Source organism: Pseudorasbora parva, chromosome 2, assembly GCF_024679245.1.
Source record: "Pseudorasbora parva isolate DD20220531a chromosome 2, ASM2467924v1, whole genome shotgun sequence".
Lineage (NCBI taxonomy): Eukaryota > Metazoa > Chordata > Actinopteri > Cypriniformes > Gobionidae > Pseudorasbora > Pseudorasbora parva.
Window position 1 is genome coordinate 35,492,660 of NC_090173.1, and position 27,339 is coordinate 35,519,998.

The 27,339-nt window shown below is 39.7% G+C and overlaps 1 protein-coding gene across 2 annotated transcripts in view; it reads left to right on the forward strand.

Annotated features, from left to right (window-relative positions):
* prkcbb (protein kinase C, beta b) overlaps positions 1-27,339 on the forward strand; it is a 159,305-nt gene that overhangs the window by 77,650 nt on the left and 54,316 nt on the right. For both annotated transcript variants that reach the window (XM_067418184.1, XM_067418176.1), the window contains exons 8-9: positions 6,123-6,219; positions 24,114-24,254. In XM_067418184.1, the coding sequence (XP_067274285.1) occupies positions 6,123-6,219; positions 24,114-24,254 (238 nt within the window). The remainder of the gene's footprint in view (positions 1-6,122; positions 6,220-24,113; positions 24,255-27,339) is intronic.

Below are 27,339 nucleotides of genomic sequence, written 5' to 3' on the forward strand. Positions count from 1 at the left end.
TGGGACTGTTGCTGATTGCTGGCGGCCGCTGAGAGGACGTTGTTCGTCGTTCGCCATTTTCCACTGCTTCTCTGCTGTTTTTGTTTGAATTGCTGCGGTTGCTTCTGTTTTGAAGGACGTTTCGTGTTGCTCGCTGCTGCTGCTCGCTGGTGGTCTCCCTGGGGCTTGGGCTGCGGTTGAAGGTTGTTTGGCGCCGTTTGCACCGGCCCGGTGTCATCGGCATCGGCATCGGCATACATGATGTTGGGATGTTCCGCGTCTCGGCTGCGCCGCTGTTCCGTCTTGCGTTGCGGCCGTGGAACGGCTTGGACTTCCGCACCGACCCCGGTGTGTCCACAGAGGTGCCCTGAGAACTTGGTTTGCATGCTGCATGGTGCTGCGGCGATCCCCTCCATTTGGTCTTCAGCTGTCATGCCTCGACGATGTCATCAGGACACTGCCGAATTGGGAATATGTAGCAGTAGACTAGAGTTTCTAGCACTTTCCAAATGGAGCTCTCTGCGCACTGTTCTTAAGCTAAGCTGAGGCCACACAAAGTTTGGAGGTCTATAGATTTTTACAGACCATCACTGACTGTGGGTATTTGACACTGGACTTCAGGCATTTTGGCATTTCCTTCTCCCCAGTCTTCCTCCAGACTCTTGATTTCCGAATGACATGCAAAATTTGAGCAACAGTCCAGTGCTGCTTCTCTGTAGCCCTCAGGTGCTTCTGCCGCTGTTTCTGGTTCAAAAGTGGCTTGACCTGTGGAATGCGGCACCTGTAGCCCATTTCCTGCACACGCCTGTGCACGGTGGCTCTGGATGTTTCTACTCCAGACTCAGTCCACTGCTTCCACAGGTCCCCCAAGTTCTGGAATCGGTCCTTCTCCACAATCTTCCTCAGGGTGCGGTCACCTCTTCTCGTTGTGCAGCGTTTTTTGCCACACTTTTTCCTTCTCACAGACTTCCCACTGAGGTGCCTTGATACAGCACTCTGGGAACATCCTATTCTTTCAGAAATTTCTTTCTGTGTCTTACCCTCTCGCTTGAGGGTGTCAATAATGGCCTTCTGGACAGCAGACAGGTCGGCAGTCTTACCCATGATTGCGGTTTTGAGTAATGAACCAGTCTGGGAGTTTTTAAAAGCCTCAGGAATCTTTTGCAGGTGTTTAGAGTTAATTAGTTGATTCAGATGATTTGGTTAATAGCTCGTTTAGAGAACCTTTTCATAATATGCTAATTTTTAGAGATATGAATTTTGGGTTTTCATGAGCTGTATGCCAAAATCATCAGTATTAAAACAATAAAAGACCTGAAATATTTCATTTGGTGTACAACGAATCTAAAATATATGAAAGTTTAATTTTTATCATTACATTATGGGAAATAATGAACTTTTAGGACCTGTATATTCTAAGGACAATTTTTACTTGGTGTACTTTTTTCTGTTAAATTACTTTTTATTTGCATTTGTATAACACTTTTCACAATTACATATTGTTTTAAAGCAGCTTAAATAAACAATGAGTCATGCCACCAGTTTGCGAGATAAAGGAGACATGTTGATTAAAAAGTCCCTAAAGATAAACACATATATAAACTATTTATGAGCTTGCATAAATGGTAAGGAAGAAGAGGTAAACAGAACTGTATGCAGATTTGGCTATTTTTTGCTGTTAAAAACATACTGAGTTTATAACTTACTGAACACTACTGAAAAAGTCATAACGGTTACCTTTTAAATGTGTGGGCACTGCAGTGTGATCGAAAAGGGCACTTTTACTTTCAAAGGGGCAGGGGCTCAAGGCCCACCCGACTTGTGCACGCCACTGCAGCCAACCAATCAGAGCCACCCAATCTTTCGGAAGAAGGGGCTTCATAGAGACAGGAACCAAACAGAGTGTTACTTTAATAGAATGTTTGACAGACCTTTTTAAGATGGCAAGAAAGACAAAAACAAGTGATCGATTTTTGAGGTTGACTAGCTTTGTTTTTGTTTCTCTTTTTTAGTGTCTCCTCTCTTTGTTATTGTTTCAATCAGCACTTTAGCTTCCTAGGTCATGAATCAGTATATCGTGTACATGAATTTGGGCACTGTTAAGGACAGTAAGGACCCTGGCTTACTACACTGGGACACTGATGACTCAACATTTAAACGTCCTCATTGTACAACATCACTTCTGTTATTTATGAACAACAGCAGGACTGATATCTTTCCAACAATTTTTTTGTATGGCATTTTAAAGTACTTTATGATAGATACATTGCTTGTTACGTATACATGCAAAATTTCAGCCAGATGGTTTATTACCTGCCCAGCGATCTATGTTTCAGAGCCGGACAGTAACGGAGTACATTTACTTGAGTACACTACTTAAGTACATTTTTGAGGGATCTGTATTTAACTCCAGTATAATTTTTGGGGATTACTCATGGCTTTACTCAAGTACATTTGAGAGGCAAATATTTTACTTGTTACTCCAAGACATTTCTATCCATAACCGTAAGTACCCGTTACTACTTCTAAAAAAAGGAAAAAAGAAACATCTCAGAAACCCTCAATTTGTTTTTTCCCTCACAAATGTGACTGGATTGTGCAGGCGCCACTGATTAAGACGGCCTATCAGCAATCACCTTCAGCTTTCCACCAAAGTCAACTCCAAACTTGGGACATACTCTGCAAGAACAAAGAAATTTGTTCGTTTTCTCAAGGTGACAAGAACAAGAACAACGTTCGTTCTGGCCAGTACATTCCATACTTCACGAGAAAAGCAGGTGCCGATCATCTGCGTTTCTCTGCATTAGCCACACCCACTTTAAATGTATGACCAATCACACAATAGTTCTTGGACACCTGCAAGAAAAAAGTTCTGCTCAGACGATGTGTACTCAGAACAAGCTGCAAGAACTGCCAAACCAGGGCTGAGAGAACAGTCATTTTGTTCTCGCAGCCCTGGAAGCGAGAACTTTCTTCTCTGTTCTTTCTTGCGGAGTATGTTGTGGCCTTTAGATAAGAGATAAAACCGTGGACCAAACATTAGATGAAGATGCAGCAGGTCCATCCCGGGAATGTGCAAACCCGTGATGTTCTTGAGTTTGCGATGTTTAACACATTCAGGTTCAAATGTGGGTGCAAAAAAATCCATTTAAAATTTTAGCAGAGTTTTTTTAGAGTGTTGCCATTGTGCTATTGCCTTGTGGGCAAGTGAGAAATGTTAAATAAAGCAACATGGTAAAAAGATGAAAATTACTTGATTTTACTTTCAATTTCTTTTACATTCCCCAAGGTATTAGCATTAACATTTTTCATAACTCCATGTAGGACGTTTCTGTACATAAATGTAAGCACTGTGGCAATATTTAGAAAATGTACTCTTGATACTCAAGTACTTTTAAAAACATTTCTACTTAAGTAGACATCTGACTGTAGTACTTTTAAAAACATTTCTACTTAAGTAGACATCTGACTGTAGTACTTTTGCTTGTACTTGAGTAAAATTTAGCAAGGGGTATCTGTACTTTTACTCAAGTAATGAAGCTGTGTACTCTGTCCACCTCTGATATGTTTATGCTGAAATATAATTCAAAAATGGTTTGGATTTAAAAAAAAAAATCTATCGATTGTCATTGTGTAGTTTTGCGCTTCAGAACTTCCTTTAGTGAGCCTCAATGCTCTCTGGTTTTCACAGTGCATTGTAGGACTTTGTAGCGAACATCTGAGTGCGTTGGAACGATTTTGCAATTGAGACAGCACTTAAAGGGATAGTTCACCCAAAAATGTAAATTACCCCATGATTTACTCACCCTCAAGCCTAGGTGTATATGACATTCTTCTTTCAGACTAATAAAAGTTAAAAAGTCCTGGTTCTTCCAAGCATTATAATAGCAGTGACTTATTGGGTCATTTTTGAAGTCCATAAAAGTGCATCTATCCAACATATAACTCCTGCACACAGCTCCAGGGGGTTAATAAAGTCCTTCTGAAGCAAAGTGGCATGTTTGTGCAAGAAAAATATCCATATTCATAACTTTATAGGCTAAAATATCTAGCTTCGCTTGGTCAGCAGTACGCAAGTTGACTTGCAGCGAAAGAGTAATCCTTGAACCCTTTATGCATGTGTATTGACGTACGCAGAAGATAGAGCAAAACAAATGTGTTACGATTTCCTTTCTTTAAACACAACAAACAAAGGGAGATGCCACACATCCATCCGCTGCATAAATAATAATATTTATTATACTAAAGTAATATAAACATGATTTGAACGAAATGTCGAATATAAACGAAATGTCGAATATTCCGTGTACATGTTAGTCAGTATGCAGGCGTGTAATTGCAATTTTGAAATGCAGATGTAATTAGTTCAACCAAACATAACGAACAGAAAATGCGGATCGACACAGGAAAGATAAATCAACATGAACTCCAAAGCGGCTGTGGTCTCCCTCCAACTCCCACATAACGTCAGATCTCAGGCACTCTCGTGATGAGCGAACGACAAACAATAACACACGCCAGCCTTCGATGCCTGGCCAAAACTCGCTCTTCGCCCCCCGCTCTGCTTGATCCAGTCCCTCTTAAAGTGACACGATTAGGTTCAGGTGCGAAACCATGTCATCCCTCAGCCAATCACCTGTAACTCAGGATAAACAAACTGACGGAACCGTCACAAAAGTCTAAAACTAGAATTTTTAAAGAGAAATGGTTTGAGGGTGAGTAAATCATGGGCTAATTTTAGTTGAACTATCCCTTCAAAATGGCCGACTCCCTGATCATCGCCTAACTACCGAACTAGGGAGCTGATTGAGACACACCTTGTGTTTTGCTTTTCAGATCTGGATGGTTTGATGAGATGCGTGTATGTGTTTTGTAAGGGCGTTCAGAGGTTTTATAGCCGTAATGAGCTTCTATGTGACATCGATGGCTGTTTCCTGCCACCTGACAGCAAAGCACAGAGTATCAGATTAGAGGAGAGACATTTTTGCTCCCCAGTGGACCTTCAGTCAGGACAGATCCACATTATCACAATCTCATTGTCAGAGCTGACACTGTCTCAACGTAACACTTATTCATATTTGCTAGTGGACAGAGTATTTTGTGTACAGGATATAAAACTAATAAATATAATACTGTATATTATATCAAACTTTAATACACATAAATCGTGATTATATATATATATATATGTTATGTTTGATACAATTTTTTCTAAAATAAAAATAAATAAAAAATAAGTCTCAGGCTGTATATATATATATATATATATATATATATATATATATATATATATATATATATATATATATATATATATATATATTATATTATATTAATATATATATATATATATATATTATATTATATTAATATATATATATATATATATTAATAAAGTTATTTAATATATACATGTATCATATTACATGACCTATAAGAAAAAAATCATCCAGGGTGTTTCATGCTAACTGCCATTCTCATGCTCTTTTTCTATGAATGTGTTATGAAGACCCTCATCACACACACTTAAGCCTCTGGAGGTCTAGATGTGGAAGGAAGAAGTGTAGTGGGAGGGCACCGCAGCCATGACTCATCTCCAGTCATAAACACAACACACAGACACACACACACACACACAGACACACACAAACACACACACCCGTGCAGACCAGAGGCAAGTTGAACACAAGGCCTCCTATCACATCAGTAGCAAAACCCAGCAATGGTCACCTCACACCGTTAAACAGGACGCTGATTTTCTGCTATCTTGGAGCACACATGTTTTGAAGAGCTAAATATAAGACCAGGGGTATCATGCTGTCTTCAGACATTTGAAAGCTGTTTTGAGGCAACTCAAACCATTGCATTCCTCTCCACCCATGATCATAGTCAAGGTCGTCCCTGCTGAGAAGGAAACTGTAAGCGTATGAATGGTTTAAATGAGGTAATTTTGCAAAAATATGCCATTTCAGGGAAGTGTGTGAGCAGCACGCAATTCCTATAGCGGCCAGATGGAGCCATTATCAGAGGACAATTTAATGTCTGTTACTGAACCACATGTGATTCTGCAGAGACCCTGCACTCATCTAAATGTGCCTTATTTTCTGTCTGTCAAACAAACACACACACACACATACATGCAGGTTTAAGCTGCTCAGTCAGGAAGAGGGCGAGTATTTCAACGTTCCTGTCCCAGCTGAGGGAGAAGAAGGCAACGAGGAATTCCGGCAGAAGTTTGAGGTGAGTGTGTGTATGGGTTCACCTGCTTTTTCTGGGTATGCCAAAGTATATATATGTTTGTGTGCGTGTACGTGCGTGTGCGCGTACATGCACTGGTTTGACCAGATTCTTTATATTGTGGTTTGTATTCAGTTTTCAGGCCACGCCCCCTACATTATGCCTGCACACTGATGTAATTGAAATTCAAAATACAAAAAATACATACTAAATGATTTTAAATTAAAAATGTAAAAATGCAGAAAGTTTTCTATGATGGTTAGGTTTAGGGTTAGTGTAGGCTGCAAGTATATTTGTTAATTAAATCATTGTTAATTGCTTGTTTTTACTAATTGTTTGGTTTTATCAAAGGCTTAGTTCACCCAAAAATGAAAATTCTCTCATTAATTTCTTACCCTCATGTTGTTCAACACCTGTAAGTCCTCCGTTCATCTTCAGAACACAAATGAAGATGTTTTTGTTGAAATCCGGTGGCTCAGAAAGGCCTTCATTGACACCAATGTCATTTCCTCTCTCAAGACCCATAAAGGCACTAAAGACGTCGTTACAAAGTCCGTCTCACTACAGTGGCTCTACAATCATTTTATGAAGTGACAAGAATTTTTTTGTGTGCAAAACCCCCTAAATAACGGCTTGTATAGTGATGGGCCGATTTCAAACCAAAGTTTCGAATGTTATTATCGATTCAGTATTCGGATTCCCAATGTCACGTGATTTCAGCAGTTTGACACCTTATCTGAATCATGAATCAATATGCTGATTCATAACCGTTCGAAACTTTGTTTTGAATTCGTCCCATTACTATAGAAGTCGTTATTTAATTTCTTTGCTCACAAAAACTATTCTTGTTGCTTCATAAAATGATTGCAGAACCACTGTAGTGAGATGGGCTTTGTAACAACGTCTTTAGTGCCTTTATGGGTCTTGAGAGAGGAAATTACATTGGTGTCAATGAAGGCCTGTCTGAGCCATCGGATTTCAAGGTATTATGGGTGTCGAACAACATTAGGGTAAGTAATTAATGACAGAATTATCATTTTTGGGTGAACTAACCCTTAAATTGCGTGTTGATTGAATTATGAAAAGTGGGTGTTACTTGACAGAATAGAGTCAGATCATTGGAGGGCTAGAAAAGTAAAAGGAAAAAGCTATATATAAATTATTACATTTTGATTAAAGATCGTGAAGACAATTTTTTTTATTGGAATAACATGCTGGAATCGTGTCTAATAAGACCAGGAATAAAATAAAAAGTAAATAAGGCCAATTTTATGTTGATTTTGACTGACCGGGTGCAGAGAGAGAGAGAGAGGTCTTTGTGCATGAAGCATATATCACTCACTGACAAATCTGCCACAAATAACACATTGGCAAATCCCAGCTTCCTCCCAAAGTAATCACACTCATGTCAACCTGCATTCTGCTCCGCATGTCCCAATTTGAATACAGAATGGAGCTGACGGAGAAGTACCAGCACGAAGCTCCTGATCCCTGGGCTTTTTTCTCCACAGATTGATTCGGGCACATTTTTAAAGTCCCCTTTCCTCTGGTTTCCTCTGTCTTTTGAGAATATTCAGTAGTTTGTAGTTCAGACATGTTTCCCTCTAAGTTTAGGAGGAAAATGGTCTCGACAGTTGATTTGTGCCTATTGGTGCATGCGTATGATGCGTGTGGCATGCATGTTGTATGCGTGTGATGCCTTGCTGTGTGTGTGTGTGTGTGTGTGTGTGTGTGTGTGTGTGTGTGTGTGTGTGTGTGTGTGTGTGTGTGTGAAGGGGCACGGACTGTGCAGGTCTCTGCATAATTCAGACAGTCCCACGAGCAGACCCAGCTGTGGATGCAGTGATGGTATTATTTATGAACAGCCCCAATGCGAGGTTTAGCGCTGCTGTGTGTGTGCGTGTGTGCTTATGTGTGTCTGAGCTGGCAGTTTTCCTACACTGGTGTGATGCATAATGCAAAATGTGAGAAATGGTCAATCTGTCGCTCATATGATGGCTGGCATTTCACACATCATAGAGGAAAAACCTCATCTGTTTAAGTGTTTTTCCCCCCTCTCTCTTTATCTTTTATTTGTCTCTCTTCTTTTGTACTTCCACACCCCATTGTCTATATAGGCCCTGTCCTAAATGGCACCTTAAACACTTGCAGCCTTCTTACGAGTATTTATTTTGCGACATAATGCCGCTTTGACTGCCAGGTAGAAGTTTGTTGTGGAGCTCCCTTCAGTGCGGGCTTTGCAAAAATGCACATTGTGGACGCATATTGACTGCAAGGGGAGCGTTTGCGAGAACCCTTCTGAAACCTAAAATGTCAAATGGGGCATCCTACAGTCTCATGGACTTTGCCATTACGTTGTGGCCATTGTAAGTGCATATGAAGTGTGCGATTTGGGACAGGGCCATAGACAAATTTTAACAAACTCTTATTTTTAGTAACATGATTATATTCATGCAAAAATATGAATAATAAATTCATACATTTATTTGTTTTTACATATTGCAAACTTTTTGTATGTTTTGATTTTTTATATAACAAATGTATAGATTTTTTTCATATTGCAAATAATAATGATTATTATTATTATCGTATAAATTGGAATTTGCTAATTTCAAAACCTAGTAGCCTCACTTCCTACGATCAACAGAGACAAACATTAACACACTTTTAGTAACTTAATCTTTACATTATTTCAAAATAACAATAATAAGAACATGATTTATTTTTACATTTTGAAAACATTTATTATTATGAATAGTTTATATTCCAAATATGATAATGATTATAATGGTGAAGATGGTGATTATTATTACTATTATTATTATTAATATATAAATTATTTTAAAGTAAGCTATATGAACTTAGACTCCTTAGCCTCATATCCTACTGGCAAATGTGCACTCTTATTTTTAGTAACTTATCGATTACATTACATAATAATAGTAGTAATAATCAATAATCCTAATAGTAATACATGTATAATAAGGATAATTTATCAACAAGGTATTTATGTTTACATATTGTAAACATTGTTATATAAACTGGAACAAATACTTAGAAGGCAGCATAATTAAGTTGTTTTGGAATTATGGACCTTTGTGTTGTCTGTGGTGGCTCTGTAGGCAGCTCACTAGCTTTAGTGCAATTCTGTCATAGATTAGCATCACATCTGGTGTCTTGCTCAGATCTATGTTGTTCGATTGTTGCTGGCTGAGAATAAATGACCCTGCTTTCCCAGCATGCTTCAAGACTGAGGGGAATATGCTGAGGCTCTATATGAAAGTGTCAGGATGGGAGATATGGGGAAGGCTAGCGGGTCAGTTCCTCTCTATTGGGTGTTTGCTGCCAGGGCCAGTCTCTGCTGAGTGGCGGAGGGGGCAGATGAAGGATTGGCCTGTTGGTGCTCATGTTGAGCTCGTTAAGGCCTGGCCTGTTTCAGGCTACCTGCCAGCAGCTCAATCAGACGCAGCCTGACCGGCAGGCCTCCCTCAGGATCCGTGTCAGTAACACAGAGATGGTCACTCCTGTTCCTGTGCTTTAGGACCAGAACACACGCGTTTCACAGCGCTCTGAGCTCTACCCTCACGTCAACTTTTGCTCCCGCATTGCGAGTTATAGCCAGATTTGACTCAGCATGAAAACAGAAACGGGGAAATGACTCATTATCTCACACTCATTTTGGATCAACTTCATTTTTATATAGATATGGCTGTTTCTATAGACTCAACAACTCGCCCAAGGGTCAACTTTTTTTTTTTTTTTTTGAATCTGAATCCATTATATTATTCCGCAGCTGTGCTTTGCCAAGCTGCATACTTTTTATTTTAAATTTAAAGTGTTAGTTCACCCAAAAATGAAAATTAGACCATGATTTACTCACCCTCAAGCCATCCTAGGTGTATATGAAATTCTTCTTTCAGACAAATAAAATTGGAATTATATTTAAAAAAATCCTTCCTTATCCAAGCTTTATAATGGCAGTGAATTGTTGCTCTGTTTTTGAAGTCCAAAAAAGTCAATAGAGGTGGTTAATAAAGGCCTTATGAAGCATATCAATGGGTTTGTGTGAGAAAAATATCCATATTTAAAACTTTATCAAGAAAATTATATAGCTTCTGGCCGATTGTTTGACGGCGTAACTGGTGTGCAATGTTGGTCACAGTTGGTAGATATTCATTTTCCTATCCTTTTTGGTTTTTCTAATCCAGTGAGGATCAACGTGGAAATCTAAAGAAGTTCACCAATGAATAAATCTCGTCTCACACACATTTTTACATTTTGTTCATTTTCAGCTCAATTAATGTTTTTAATCATACATTTAATCAGTCATTTTAATAATATTGAATCCAAAAAAGCAGGAATAATTAAATAAAATATCTTCACTAATAAAAAAGAAAAAAAGATGTTGAATCACAAATAGGGTATTCTAAGAATGCTGCTGAGTGATAAATACGTATTTTGAAAACAGCTGAGCTGGCACGTTAGCATTGCTAATTTTAGTGAACGCTTTCCCAAGACTGCCTTTCATCTCTGTGTGAAAACAGTAGTACTTCTGCATGATGCTGTCTTGTATGGATGTGTGCATTTCTGTTTGTGTGGGTGTGTGTGTGTGTGTTTGTGTGTGTCTGTGGTGTAATCAGAACTGTTAAGTCATCTTACCTAATAGCCACCCTCCTGTTGATAGCACCTCAACTTTTATTCACCTGTAATTTCGCCTGTCAGGATGTGGCCACATCCCTCCACATCTTGCAACCATGAACAAATTACTTCCTCTTACTGTTTTGCTATCTTTTTTTCCCTTTCCTTCTCACTCCACCCTCTACACTGCTGTGCAGAAATGACTGTATTTGTGTGCAGTGAAGCGTGGTGAAAGCGACGCATTCAGCTCAGTGGAAATCTACCCACATTAGCATTTGTCTCCTTTTCATTTTTATCCCTACCTTCCCATTCTCTCTTTTCTCTCTTGCATCCCCCCTGTCCATTCTGGATCAGACAAATAAAAGTTGTCGTCACTGGGTCATCGGGCAGAGCGTTTGTTGCTGCATATCTGTGTGAGTGTGTGTGGATAGGTTTTACTGCAGCGCAGGACATGGCTGAGATGTTTGCTATGACAAAAGAAACACTGCCTTAGTCCGGTGATGAGGCTCTTAGCTGGATACAGAGCTAATCGCTCGTTTACGCCCAGCAATCGATGGAGGAGGAGATGGAGAGTGTTTTGTGTGCCCATGTATGGTGTGTGTGTGTTAGCAGAGATCAATGGCGCCACTCAACTCGTGGTTTTGGCTGAGAGATAGAGCTTCTCGTATGGCTTTTCCCCAGAGGTCACACGTCTCTACCCACAGATCTACAGATCGGACCTACTGAACCATTGAGAAATGGGGAAAAACTCTGAGCTATGGAGGTTAGAGAGATTGTCACAAATTAAAGGGGTACTTCAGCGCTGGGAAGATGAATCTGTATTTAAACTGGGTCATCAATTTAGTAGAAATGTGAAAATATTTTTGAATTTGGTGCCTTCTAGACTGAGAAAAGACAGAAAATGTATTTTTGTCTCATGGGGATGAAAGACTACAATTCCCAGAATGCTTTGCTGCCCTGTGAGGCCATTACCAAAGCCACCACTACTGGATTACTGTGACTCAGTTGGAGAAGACACTACAATAAAAAACTGAACATGTCTGTTCAATATAATGAGTCACCTCGCGAGTATCACAGCACTGAGCACACTGCAGGAGTGAGATAAATGACCTGATGAGCTCTTGTGATGAGAGCTGAGGTAATCGCGACCACACTCACGGCATATACATTCACAACGCGCGTTCAGTCTGGCGCGTTTCAGTTCATGCCTGCCTTTTTCATAGAAATTAATTTGAGAAGTTAAAAAAGTTACATTGCTCACCATAGCTCCGGTTAAATGAATGCCTGCAGCTGTAAGCTGAGCTCTGAGTGTGATCTCCATCCCCCATGCGTGGGTTGAAAACATGCGGAAATGGCTCCCTCTGCTGGCTGTAGTCTTTAGCCTCTGGGCAAACATTCCTCATTATGCAAATATCTTCAATTTGCATCATAGGAGGAATTTTTCCAGAAATAAAATGCATACATCTCTTGTCTCAGGGCGATATGAGGCAAAGAACATTTATTTGAATATGCTCCAGGGTTTCTACTGATACAAAGCCATATGCTAATCACTGAAGTAACCCTTTAAGATTTTATCATCATTTACTCACCCTCATATTAATACAAGCATTTTGAAGAATGTTCTGGATGCTCTTTTCCAGGCAATTACAATGAATGGGGTTTGAAACTATTAATACTACAGAGAACTACAGACCTGTTTCTCTCCTACCATTCATTGCGAAAACACTTGAAAGAGTTGTGTTCAACCAGGTCTCATCTTTCCTCTCACAGTCTAATCAACTGGACGTAAACCAGTCAGGCTTCAAAAAGGGCCACTCAACTGAGACGGCATTACTGTCAGTTACTGAAGCCCTGCGGCTGGCTAAAGCTGCATCCAAATCATCAGTCCTCATCCTCCTTGATCTGTCTGCTGCCTTTGACACTGTGAATCATCAGATTCTTCTGTCCACCCTCTCATCACTGGGCATCACAGGGACTCCACTCCACTGGTTTGAGTCCTATCTCACAGGTAGGTCTTTTAAGGTTGCCTGGAGAGGAGAGGTATCCAAAACACATCAACTGACCACGGGGGTTCCTCAGGGCTCAGTGCTTGGACCTCTCCTCTTCTCCATTTACACTACATCACTGGGACCCATCATTCAGGCACATGGTCTCTCTTATCATTACTATGCTGATGACACACAGCTCTACCTCTCATTTCAACCAGATGATCCCACAGTAGCTGCACGAATCTCAAACTTTCTGGCGGACATCTCGGCATGGATGAAAAAACATCACCTGCAGCTCAATCTAGCAAAGACTGAGCTGCTTGTTTTCCCTGCTAACCCCACCATACAACACGATTTTACCATCCAGCTAGGTTCATCTCTGATTACTCCTTCGGGGTCAGTCAGAAATCTTGGAGTAATCTTTGATGACCAGCTGTCCTTCAAAGACCACATCTTGAAGACGGCTCGGTCATGCAGGTTTCCATTGCACAATATCAGGAAAATCAGACCGTTCCTTACGGAGCATGCAACACAGCTTCTTGTCCAAGCCCTGGTCATTTCTAGACTTGACTATTGCAATGCGCTTCTGGCTGGACTTCCATCTTGTGCAATCAAACCGCTGCAAATGATCCAGAACGCTGCAGCACGTCTTGTATTCAATGAGCCCAAAAGGCTTCATGTCACACCTCTATTCATCTCTCTGCATTGGCTACCACTCGCTGCCCGGATCAAATTCAAAGCCCTGACCCTTGCTTATGGATCTTCCACAAGCACAGCACCCGCATACTTCGACTCACTCCTACGCGTCTACACACCCACCAGAAGCCTTCGCTCAGCTAATGAGCAAAGGCTTGTGGTACCATCACAGAGAGGCATGAAATCCCTCTCTCGAACATTTTCTTTCATTGTTCCGGGTTGGTGGAACGATCTTCCGTCCTCCATACGCACAACAGAATCACTCACTTCGTTCAAAAGACAGGTAAAAACTCATCTCTTCCATGAGCACTTAATCTTACATTAAAAAAAAAAAAAATATATATATATTATTTCCCCCTCTGTTTCTCCTTTCTTCTTTCCTTTTCTGGTCTTTGCTACTCTGAGCAGTGTACAAATCTTAGTATTTAGGGCACTTTTTGTGTTTCGTTGCCTCTTCTTGACGGATCGCTTCCTGTTCTCCTGAGTTGTAAGTCGCTTTGGATAAAAGCGTCTGCTAAATGCTTAAAGAGCCTGTGGACAGGCGGCTTCTGCTCTGCATGCCATGGTGCTATTACAGGTACAGGTACATCAGGCCCAGACTCTCATGGACATGCACGAGGGTAGGCCTGACCCAGAGCTCTTGCATGAGCTCCGTGTGGCAACGGACCTCGCTGCCAACCCAGGTGGCAAGCGGAAAGCAAAGCTGCAATGAGACTGGTAACCGAGGTATGGAGGGAACATCTCTTCGGGAGATGGTGAAAGCACCACTTCCTCACCCAGAAGAGGGCCGGGGGGAAAATCTTGTTTCCTTTGATTTTTGTTTTGCCGCTGGCTCCTCTGTACCCAAATTGCCAATAAAAGAACAGGTTCCTATATATCTTGTTCCCAAAGAGTGTGCTTGGCGGTATACAACGCTATACCTTGTCACCCTCAGTTTCCTCTTCCATCTCCAGCTGAGAGCAGTGGATGTTTCCAGTACTCACTCAAGAGGCCTCCACAAACCTTCTCTGCCCTTCAGCGGAAGTGGGTAGGTGTTGTACCGCTCAATCAGACTCCACTTTGGGTCGGGTCACTGCATTCTGCCTCGCTACCCCACTGTGGGTACGTCTGGTCCCGCTTGCTCTGTCCCTGGGAGCCTGGTTAGTGCTTCCCAGCTGATTTCCTGGAACTGATGGTTCACGCGACAGCACCTCCTTGGCCCACACCTCCTACGCGCCTCTCCACGTTCAAGTGGAACCTGTTGGTTGAGTGGTGTTTTTCCTTCCGGGAAAACTCCTGAAGAGAGCGAAGGCTGTCTTCCTCCACTTTTAAAGTGAATGTTACAGCTATCGCTGCACATCACAATGTAGTTGATGTTAAGTATAGGGAAGCACTATTTGATCTTCAGGTTCCTGAGGGAAGCGAGGAGACTAAATTCGCCTCTCTCTCTCTCTCTCTCTCTCTCTCTCTCTCTCTCTCTCTCTCTCTCTCTCTCTCTCTCTCTCTCTCTCTCTCTCTCTCTCTCACACTTTACCCTCTTAGGATTTATCTCTGGTGCTTGTGGCACTGCAAAGAGCTTAAATTAAGTTTTGCAGTCAGCTGATTTAAAAATTCTATCATGGAAAACAGTACTCCTGATTGCACTGGCCTCTATCAATTGTGCATAGAATTTGGGTTGGCTAACTCTCATGTGATCCTGAGACCCCAGCCTGGATATGTACCCAAGGTTCCCACCACTCCCCTCTGGGACCAGGTGGTGAACATGCAGGTGCTGTCCTTGGAGGAGGTAGACCAAGCCCTGGCTTTTTTCGGTCCTGTCCGTGCCCTGTGGTTGTATGTGGACAGAACGCAAAGCTTCAGGATCTCAGAACAGCTCTTCAACTATTACAGAGGCCAGCAAAAAGAGTCTAACTAACCAACTGATGTCGCATATGGACTACTTTGATGATGATTTCATTACTTTCTGTACGTTGACAGCAAGTGGGCATACACTTACATTCAAAGGACAGAAAGCCCTCGGACTAAATCTAAAATATCTTAAACTGTGTTCTGAAGATGAATGGAGGTCTTACGAACCACATTAGTGTGAGTCATTAATGAAAGAAATTTAATTTTTGGGTGAACTAACCCTTTAATTTTGTTATTAAACTTTTCAAAAAGAAAATGGACTACTGGATATTATTCAAGTTTAAAGCACGCTCACACATATAGAAAAATTGACCACGATGATAATTTAGACGTATTGCTATCACACTTGTAAACAGTGCTTCAAGATTTCAGATAGGAAATATACAAAAATGTAAGAAACTGATCAAAGCCTTCACTGCATAAATTATAAATCAAATATAGATTAATCCTTATTAAAGCTACAACAGTTATTCCGTCAAAAGCAATGAGTTATTTTTTCTTTTAATTTGTTCTTTGATTATACTTAATGACAGACAGCAGCAGTAAATTAATTTAATTATGGAAGTCAACATTTTCTAACAACTGTTTATGTTTATTTAAGACTTCATTAAACTAATTTAAGAGTGCTTTTGAGGATACTCTGCAAATTTGGCATTTTGGCATTGTTTTGTGCGTTTTGTCCGTTTAAGTGCGGTCTGAGGCGGCTAAATATAGGTCCTGCAAGTCCTGTAAGTTGCAAGGTGGAGCCTCCATGGATCAGATTTGTTTGCTCAGCACATTTTGCTGCAAAAAGAGCCCTTGAGATCTGTGGAATTTGGAGGCCAAGTCAAAACAGTCTCGTTGTTGTGCTCCTCAAACCCTTCCTGAACCATGTTTGCTTTGTGCAACATTGCTTAGGTAGGTGGTGCTTGTCAAAGTAACATCCACATGGATGGCAGGACCCAAGGTTTCCCAGTAGAACATTGCCCAAAGCATCATATTGCCTCCACCGGCTTGCCTTCTTCCAATAATGCATCCTGGTGCCATGTGTTCTGCAGGTAAGCGACACACACATGCACCTGGCCATCCACATAATGTAAAAGAAATGTGATTCATCAGACCAGGCCATATTCTTCCATTGGTCCTAGTCCAGTTTTATTGCTCACATACCTACTATTGGCCTATTCAGCAGTGGACAGGGGTCAGCATGGGCACCCTGACTGGTCTGCGGTTATGCAGCCCCATGCAGCAAACTGCGATTTACTTTGTATTTTGAGCATTAACTTCTTGAGCACTTTGAACTAAAGTAGCTCGTCTGTTTGATCTGCCCACATGCATCAATGAGCCTTGACGGAGATTCACCACTGTTCCTTCCTTGGACCACTTTTGATAGATATTGATCACCGCAGACAAGGAACAACCAACAAGAGCTGCAATTTTAGAGATGCTCTGACCCAGTCATCTAGCCATCACAATTTGGCCCATGTGTCAAAACCGCTCACGCTCCTTACACTTGGCCATTTTTGCTGATTCTAACTTAAAATATGTTCACTTGCTATCTAATATATCCCGGCTGGATGGATGGATGGATGGATGGATGGATGGATGGAAAAGATAAATGTACATATTTTATATAAAACAGATGTTTACATATCTGAGAGAGAAATATTTATTTCATGTTGTTACGACCCCCGGTCGAGGGGTGCAGGGGTGAACATAAAAGAAACAGTCCCAAAACAGAGTACGTTTAAAAGGAACGTTCTCGGGTTCCTGATTTTAATTTATTTTTTGTGAGGACAAAAGGATGAGTGTTGCCACAAGTCAACAATGAAAAGTAACTCAGGGATAACTTCGGGGCTAGGCCAGGCCAAAATAGCAAACAAAATGTCAACTAAATTATACCAGGAGAAACTAAATTCCCTGTCAAACGAAAAATAGGACCAAAGAAAAATACAATGTCTTACCTATCTCCCTAACTAAACATAAACAGGAGAAAAACTGTATTTAACAAATAAAAGGCACCTAGCCCTTTAGAATAAGTAAATATTAAAATCATAAAATGATCATAGTAGTAATGCATATGACTTGTGCTGTATATTCAAGGTCTTCTATTATATGATAGATGGTGTGAGGAACAGATAAAAATGTTAGACATTGACTGACAATCCTCCTCACCAATGAGCTGTTAACTGAAATGTTAAGCCAGTGAATTAATCTCTAAAGCACAATTTGTTTAATAATCATCAAGAGCCCAGAGCAGTTTTAGGCCAAGGTTTTCCACTTTACTTAAATTTAGTTATTCAGAATATATCACATGAGTCATATGGACACCTTCTGTGTGCTTTTTTTGACACCTTGCTCCAGCTCTCATTCACTGTTATTGTATTGACCAGAGCAGCCAGTACATTATTTTAATTTCTCTCTTGTTCTGTGGGAGAATGTCAGTCATAAAGGTTTGGATCAACACAAGGGTGAGTAAATAATGAAAGAATTTTCATTTTATTTGGTAGAAAAAGAGGCAGAGATGTGTGAGTGAGGCTGAGTGCTGGGCAGCCGGTCCGTGTTTGTCTGCAGGGACAGTGTGAAATGTGGCGTCTGAACAGTAGGGACTGGGTTAATGGAATTCTATGCTAGACTGAGCTGCATGCCAGCCTCACAATATGGCAGCAGTTTAGAAATTAAAATTGAATGTACTCCAAGAGGCTGCGAGAGAGAGGGCAGTGAGACAGGAGCGTGTGGGATGGGCCAAGGGGACCCAGGCAATCCTACACGTTCATTATGCTGGTAAATAACAGTGGGATCTTGAGAGAAGTGAGAGGGATGCAGATTCATTTGGAATGATTGAAAAGGTATCTGAACTGAAATAAGCTCAGCTTGTTTTTAATTACAGTCACCTCTTGTACATAACATCATGTTAATGGCATGTGTAATTTAAGTACGGCACTGCATAAATAAGCAAATGAAAAATAATGTATAATTTAGTTAGTATTGTTCAAAATAATAGCAGTACAATGTGACTAACCAGAATAATCAAGGTTTTTAGTATATTTTTTATTGCTACGTGGCAAACAAGTTACCAGTAGGTTCAGTAGATTGTCAGAAAACAAATGAGACCCAGCATTCATGATATGCACGCTCTTAAGGCTGTGCAATTGGGCAATTAGTTGAAAGGGGTGTGTTCAAAAAAATAGCAGTGTCTACTTTGACTGTACAAACTCAAAACTATTTTGTACAAACATTTTTTTTTTCTGGGATTTAGCAATCCTGTGAATCACTAAACTAATATTTAGTTGTATGACCACAGTTTTTTAAAACTGCTTGACATCTGTGTGGCATGGAGTCAACCAACTTGTGGCACCTCTCAGCTGTTATTCCACTCCATGATTCTTTAACAACATTCCACAATTCATTCACATTTCTTGGTTTTGCTTCAGAAACAGCATTTTTGATATCACCCCACAAGTTCTCAATTGGATTAAGGTCTGGAGATTGGGCTGGCCACTCCATAACTTTAATTTTGTTGGTTTGGAACCAAGACTTTGCCCGTTTACTAGTGTGTTTTGGGTCATTGTCTTGTTGAAACAACCGTTTCAAGGGCATGTCCTCTTCAGCATAGGGCAACATGACCTCTTCAAGTATTTTAACATATGCAAACTGATCCATGATCCCTGGTATGCGATAAATAGGCCCAACACCATAGTAGGAGAAACATGCCCATATCATGATGCTTGCACCTCCATGCTTCACTGTCTTCACTGTGTACTGTGGCTTGAATTCAGAGTTTGGGGGTCGTCTCACAAACTGCCTGTGGCCCTTGGACCCAAAAAGAACAATTTTACTCTCATCAGTCCACAAAATGTTCCTCCATTTCTCTTTAGGCCAGTTGATGTGTTCTTTGGCAAATTGTAACCTCTTCTGCACATGCCTTTTTTTTAACAGAGGGACTTTGCGGGGGATTCTTGAAAATAGATTAGCTTCACACAGACGTCTTCTAACTGTCACAGTACTTACAGGTAACTCCAGACTGTCTTTGATCATCCTGGAGGTGATCATTGGCTGAGCCTTTGCCATTCTGGTTATTCTTCTATCCATTTTGATGGTTGTCTTCCGTTTTCTTCCACGTCTCTCTGGTTTTGCTCTCCATTTTAAGGCATTGGAGATCATTTTAGCTGAACAGCCTATCATTTTTTGCACCTCTTTATAGGTTTTCCCCTCTCTAATCAACTTTTTAATCAAAGTACGCTGTTCTTCTGAACAATGTCTTGAACGACCCATTTTCCTCAGCTTTCAAATGCATGTTCAACAAGTGTTGGCTTCATCCTTAAATAGGGGCCACCTGATTCACACCTGTTTCTTCACAAAATTGATGACCTCAGTGATTGAATGCCACACTGCTATTTTTTTGAACACACCCCTTTCAACTAATTGCCCAATTGCACAGCCTTAAGAGCGTGCATATCATGAATGCTGGGTCTCATTTGTTTTCTGAGAATCTACTGAACCTACTGGTAACTTGTTTGCCACGTAGCAATAAAAAAATATACGAAAAACCTTGATTATTCTGGTTAGTCACATTGTACTGCTATTATTTTGAACAATACTGTATGAGTTTCTAGCAGACAGAGGACATGCCCTAACATGTTGCAGGGTGGCACTTATTTTGGGAGATTTCTTTCCCATTGATTATTAATAAATAAATACATTACATAAATACTTATTCAAATAATACACATATATAGAAATGCAGGCAAATATTTTAATAAATATTTATATAAAATAACATCTAGAAAATTATTAAACGGCAAATTAGCATGAGTGCAATTCCAAAAAAGCACTGATGGGAGTGGACAGTTCTGTGTGTGATCTACTTTGTCTCAACAATTCATAGCATAATACCTTTGCAATCGTTAGCTAATGATTAATTAAAGCAGACAACTTGAATTTGAAATGCATGGCTTTGACCCATTGCGGTTAACACACTAATTTACATTATTTGTTAATATAAAATGGTATTAGGAATGAATACATTATTTAATTAATTACAGTTAATATAGTACTTAGTCTATTAATGTTCATTAGTTGCTGATGAAGTAATCATTAGTACATGTTTAAGTTCTTCATGGATCATACATTAATGTATGAGTTATACATTTACTCATGATTATCTGGCATTAGTTAAGCATCAATTGATCAATCAAGTGCACCCTTATTGTAAAGTGTTACCGGAAACTCCTAAAAATGCATATGCAATAAGGTAAGCCGCAAAAATAACCCTGTCCACACCTTTGCTGTGCTAATTATTTTCACTGCATGCCTTTAGTAAACCCTGATGCAAGTTGTTAGTAAATCTGGCTATATTTAAATATTTCTATGAAATATATTTAAATAATGATATATTCAAAATGTATTTGTACCCCCATGATATATATATATATATATATATATATATATATATATATATATATATATATATATATATATATATATATATATATATATATATATATATCACAACAATTTAGTGAATGGGATATATTTGACAGCAAATTAAGATTTTATGCTCAAAGTTGATGTGTTGGAAGCAAGAAAAATGGGAAAGCGTAATGATTTTTATGCATGTTTGACAAGGGACAAAATATGATGGCTAGATGACTGGGTCAGAGCATCTCCAAAGCTGCAGCTCCTGTGGGGTGTTCCCGGTTTGCAGTGGTTAGTATATATCAAAAGTGGTCCAAGGAAGAAACACTGGTGAACATGCGACCACGTGTTCATGGTTGGCCAAGGCTCATTGATGCATGTGGGGAATGAAGGCTGACCCATGTGGTCCGATCAAACAGATGAGCTACTGTGCTCATATTGCTCAAGAAGTTAACGCTGGTTCTGACAGAAAGGTGTCAGAATAGAAAGTGCATCACAGTTTGTTGCGTATGGGGCTGCATAGCTGCAGACCAGTCAGGGTGCCCATGCTGACCCCTTTCCACCGCTGAAAGAGCCAACAGTTGGCATATGAGCATGAGAACTGGACCACAGAGCAATGGAAGAAGGTGGCCTAATCTGATGAATCATGTGGGGGATTTTTACATCATGTGGATGGCCAGTGCATGTGTGTTGCTTACCTGGGCAACACATGGCCCCAGGATTCACTATGGGAAGAAGGCAAGCTAGCAGAGGCAGTGTGATGCTTTGGGCAATGTTCTGCTGGGAAACCTTGAGTCCTGCCATCCACGTGGATGTTGTATGTATTGTGTATTTGCAATGTACCACCTACTTAAGCATGTACACTCTTTCATGAAAACGGTATTCCCTGGTGGCGGCGGTCTGTTTCAGCAGGATAATGCACCCTGCCAAAAAAGCAAAAATAGTTCAGGAAGGGTTTGAGGAGCACAACAACGAGATTGTGTTGACTCATTTGGCCTTCAAATTCTACTGATCTCAAGGGCTGTTTTGGCAGCAAAGGGGGGACCAAAACAATATTATCATCATAATATCATAATGTTATACCTGATCGGGGTATAAAGTATTTTATGTCCCAAGTAAACTTGGTAAGTAAATTGTGTTTTATGTATGTTTAAATATTTTATCGACTTCCAGTTAAAAAAATCCAGTTAAAATGGTGTCTGCAGTGCATAAAATGCAAAGTGAGGAATTTTTACACTGTTGTGTTTTGTGGGTGAGTCCAAGTGCTATACAAACGTGTTGTGAATGAAAAAAGCTTTTAGAGCATTTGAGATTGTGTGTGTGTGTGTGTGTGTGTGTGTGTGTGTGTGTGTGTGTGTGTGTGTGTGTGTGTGTGTGTGTGTGTGTGTGTGTGTGTGTGTGTGTGTGTGTGTGCGTGTGCGTGACCTGTTGCTAGGCTGCTGTAGGTGTGATTGGCTCACAGCTGTAGATAATGGATCAGTTCTCAGTGGACTGTGAAGGAGAAAGTTGGTGAACAAGGAAATCGGCAGTACATTTCCCCTCAGCCTGCAGCCGACCGGGCCTAATGACTATGGCCTGTGACCACACACACATTTAATACAGAAGGAACCACAGACATTTACACAGGCCGTCTGTCATTCCGTAGCATGCCAGCTTGGGCAGCGAGATCCCTGCCAGAAACTAAACGTTCACCCAGGGAGAGCGAAAGAGACACACACACACACACACACACACACACACACACACACACACACACACACACACACACACACAGAAAATGCCACAGTTTAACAGACACACACCCACTTCCTCTGTGTCTAACCAAACACTTTAGAGCTGTTTTACAAATGCTGCCAAAGACATATTTAATATCTCTCTTTCTATTACAGATACATGCTGTCTCTTTCACACATGCACACAATAGCCAAAATTTGCTTCATCTGCAGTCTGGGTGACAGGTTTACCCAGCGTTTGCTGAATCATGTGTTTGACAGATTTAGCAAGGATGTGATGAATAGACCTGCTTAAGAAATTCAGTAACATCAACAGAGAAAAACAAACAAGGATGTCAGTCATGTCAGGCTGTGGCTTGCTCTTATGGTTTTGTGTTTGTGTGTGTGTGTGTCGGTCGGGTTTTGCCCACAAGGGTAGAACCTGAAATCACCTTCATTGTGGAGACCAGCAAACAATCAGGGGAAAATGTAAAAAAAGAGAAATGCTTAAGATGATAAGACGGTGCTTGGGGAGACATAGGGAGCTGTTTTTATTATTATTTATTTTTTATTTTTCATTTACTCACACTTCCAAGTGCCTCGCTGTCTTCTTGCACTCTTTTATTATTTCATTAGCCTTTACTCATTGCTGTGCACTCAGCTGTTGCACATTCATGACATGCAGACTTAAAAAAAAATGTTTTGTATATGCTTACCTTTTAATAAACATGGAAATGTACTAATGAAAATCTAAAAATGCTAACAGGTTTTCTATAGGTATATTCTGTAGTAATGTTTCTGTGACATATTTATTATACAGTAAGCCAATATTTTTAATTAATTAAATGTTCTATAAATAATATGTAATTTATTGATGTAATCAATATTGTATGGATATATCAATATTTTTGGCCTTTTGCAAATTGTGAATGCATATATATATATATATATAGAGAGAGAGAGAGAGAGAGAGAGAGAGAGAGAGAGAGAGAGAGAGAGAGAGAGAGAGAGAGAGAGAGAGAGAGAGAGAGAGAGAGAGAGAGAGAGAGAGAGAGAGAGAGAGAGAGAGAGAGAGATTATATTTGACTTCATCTAACTCTCACTGAATGTTAAGAACACGAATAATTTTGTATCAAATATCAAGATGTATATCTATTTATCATACTAAATTAAAATTTTGTATTGCCCAGATTTACTCGTCACATTTAAAATAGTTGATTTTAGTAGTTATTAATATGTTTATTTATTTAGAAAATATAGTGCACTATTTTAATCTTTCCGTTTACAGCCAGAAAATGTAAATAATTATCAGCAATACTTACTGCTACCAGCCAGAATTTTAATAACACTAGATTTCTGTGATGGTTGGATTTAGGAGTAAGGGAAATAAAATATCATTAGCGCCGTACAAAAACAATAGAAGTCAAATGAAAGGCGCTAGCATGCTAGACAAGCAACCGTGTGTGTGTGTGTGTGTGTGTGTGTGTGTGTGTGTGTGTGTGTGTGTGTGTGTGTGTGTGTGTGTGTGTGACCACACACTAACACAAGCTTATTGTTTCTTTTTGTTCTTTCCCAACAGAGAGCTAAAATTGGTCCCAGCAAAACAGACGGCTCTTCCTCCAACGCCATCTCTAAATTCGACAGCAATGGCAACCGGGACCGCATGAAACTGTCCGACTTCAACTTTCTCATGGTGCTGGGCAAGGGAAGCTTTGGAAAGGTAACTCTCGCCCTCGTCTTTGGCTCTGTCTCGCCCTCTCTGTGTCTCGGGTAGGCTCGCTGGTGCTTTGAGCATCAGATAATCTTGAGCTGTGAGGTCACACTAAACAACTACGATTCTGGAACGCAGAACTAAAAGACAGCGAGAGGGGAGATAGGAGGGTGATTGGGCATTCTCATGTAGGCTCATGTTCCAGCTGCTGCCAGTTGCCATGGCAACAGGATTTTAAAATGATATTGATATGTTGATGTGTAGTGCTAGACCTCTGTCAGCATCATTAGCTGAAACTCTGTTTGATATCGTCCACTTCACAACGGACATGGTCTGACCTGTCCGGTTTGGTGCTGCAAACAAACATCAGACACAGATATCTGTACGTGACTCTCTGCAGTCTCATAGACTCGTGTTTAAATAGGAAAGTCAGGTCAGTGCTGATGTCAGTCAGAACATGCAATCTAAAAAATAATGATTTTAGTCAGTATTTGTTTTCCTAAACTTAACAGCTTTATTAAGGGGAAAATACAACAGGCCAAAGAAGTATTGTAAATGGCAATCTAATTAAAAGCAATGGAGAAGAAAAAAAGAAAAGAAAAAAAACGAATAAAATAGAATGTAGGTTTACCCTACTTCTTAGTGCTTCATGGAAAGTGGATGGGCGCATTTCCGATTCTCTGATGTGAATATTGGTGTTTTCTCTGCAGAATCATGGGTAAAGTCATCTGTATGAATCGACTGTAATGTACATTTTGTTTAGGGTACATATTGTAACCATAATTAATACAATTAACACTATCTCTTAATATTATTACATACAATCAGCAAAACAGCAACAGCAATGTAACTAATTTGTCCTACATAGAAGTAGTAAAAAAACCTTCTTTTTTTTTTAATGTCAAATAGATGATCAGTCAATAATAAAACATTCCTTCATCACAACACACAGCAGTCCTTCCGTTTAAAGCTACAATAGCTGAAGGAAGTCTTTTTTCATTGACAGATGCTTTTTTAAGGATAAATCTTATTTCAGTCTCAAATTAAGAGAGGTTTAATTGATTTATTTGTATTTTTTGTCCATGGAGTAATACACATAAACTTCATTACTGTCAGCAGTATAAGCTTTAATGTACCTTCAGGATGTTTACCTGCAGACAATTCAATTGTGTAATATAATAATGTATTTTTTTTTTTTAAATAAAAGTAATATCACTCACTTTATTAATGTTTTTATTTTACATTTGTGCACTGTTGGGGGGATTTAAGTTTTGCTTAATATATTTTCTAAAATATTATTTTATTAAAAATAAATAAATAACTTTTTATGTGAAATTAACTTTAAAAAAAAGTCTCATCTTCATTCCTGAAGATAACCAACAATGTGCCATGATTTAATAGAATATTTAATGCCATCAACTGGAGAACAAACACTTTTAAAATTAAAATAACATGAGATTTCAACTATAGCCAGTAGATGGCTTCAGAGCATTACTCAATGGCTCATTTGCCATTTCCTCGTGTGCACACACATCGTTTCACAAGTTTTTTATTATTATTATTATTTAGGTTTCTTTTTAGATATTCTAAAATAATAATTATTACAATAAAATACATTTGTAACAAATTATGTAAAAAAAAATTAAAAAAAATTTTTATACTCTCTGAATTTGGGTGATACTAAATGACATGTGAATCAGAGGGTGGGGCTAAAGAGCCAATGATGTAGAAGTAGGATTGATCTGTTTCTGTATGCAGAGGCGGACTTCTGTCACTATGACGTAATGTGAGAAAATCCGAAACAAGCTGTTTTCTGAGCTTGGTTTAAGTTGGTTTCAATAAAAGCTGACTAACAAGGAATTTTGAATTGTAAAACATACAGGATATTTTAGAGTACAAGGATCTCCTGAATGTCAAAAGAAAAAATTGATTTCGCAATTCGTGACACAATTTTACAAGTATTAGTCTTGTTTTTAAGGATATTTTATTACAAAATAAATGCTCATTATGAAATTTTGTCATAGTGTAAATTGGAGAGGGAACTTCAAAGCCTGACAAATGTGCACTTTCATGATTCCAGTTGTGTGATTATGGGTTTGATGCAGCTCTCACAGTTGGACACATGGTCATTGATCAGATTGTGTCCTTGAATATGCTGATCCTGGAGCAGTTCTCATCCAACAAAGACATTTGTGTGGCTGCACTACCTGATAATGTCCTTGAGACTTTGGAGCACTGTGTGCAGTCGCGTACCTTTTGTTTGATGTGCGTTTTTCTGAACAGGTATGCAGCGGTAATGAATGCGTTGGAATGGACATAACCTGTTTGCTATGCTGCCAGAGTTGTGTGTGTGTGTGTGTGTGTGTGTGTGTGTGTGTGTGTGTGTGTGTGTGTGTGTGTGTGTGTGTGTGTGTGTGTGTGTGTGTGTGTGTGTGTGTGTGTGTGTGTGTGTGTGTGTTAGGGTGTAGAGCCTGTGAGTAGCAGATGGTGTCCTCTGTAATGTTGAAGTGTATCGCTTCTCTTTTCCCATCGCCAGTCACAAGGTGTCCATATGGGGCTGCCTTTACACTGAAATAACTCTGCTCATTTTAATATATGCATTTATTTTCAGTAGAGAGCTAAAAGGCAGAGTCAGACTGTCCGTAAAGTTTCTTTAAGCATTACTTTTCCTCTGTCAGGGTTTTCTCTGTCACCTTGACTCAGAATGAGGAAAGTTATTTGAGAGATGCTTTCACACACTGATGAAGCGCTATTGGTTTGGTGACAAGAAGTGCTGTTGCTGTGTCAGGTGTATTGGATTGGGTTTAAATGCATCACGTGCACACACACACACACACACACACACACACACACACACACACACACACACACACACACACACGTATGCATGCACTACAGTGTTGGGGAAGCTACAAGATAATTCTTGAATAGTTATGCTATAAATGTAGTTTCCCTAAAATGCCACCCAGGAACTCAAATCTCTAAATAATTCTGTTTTTCATTGGTTTATTTACATGAACAGTTTTAGTGGACTTCTGGTTCTACATATAAGAACCAGAGATCTCATACAAGAGAGAGAATACTGCCTTAGCTT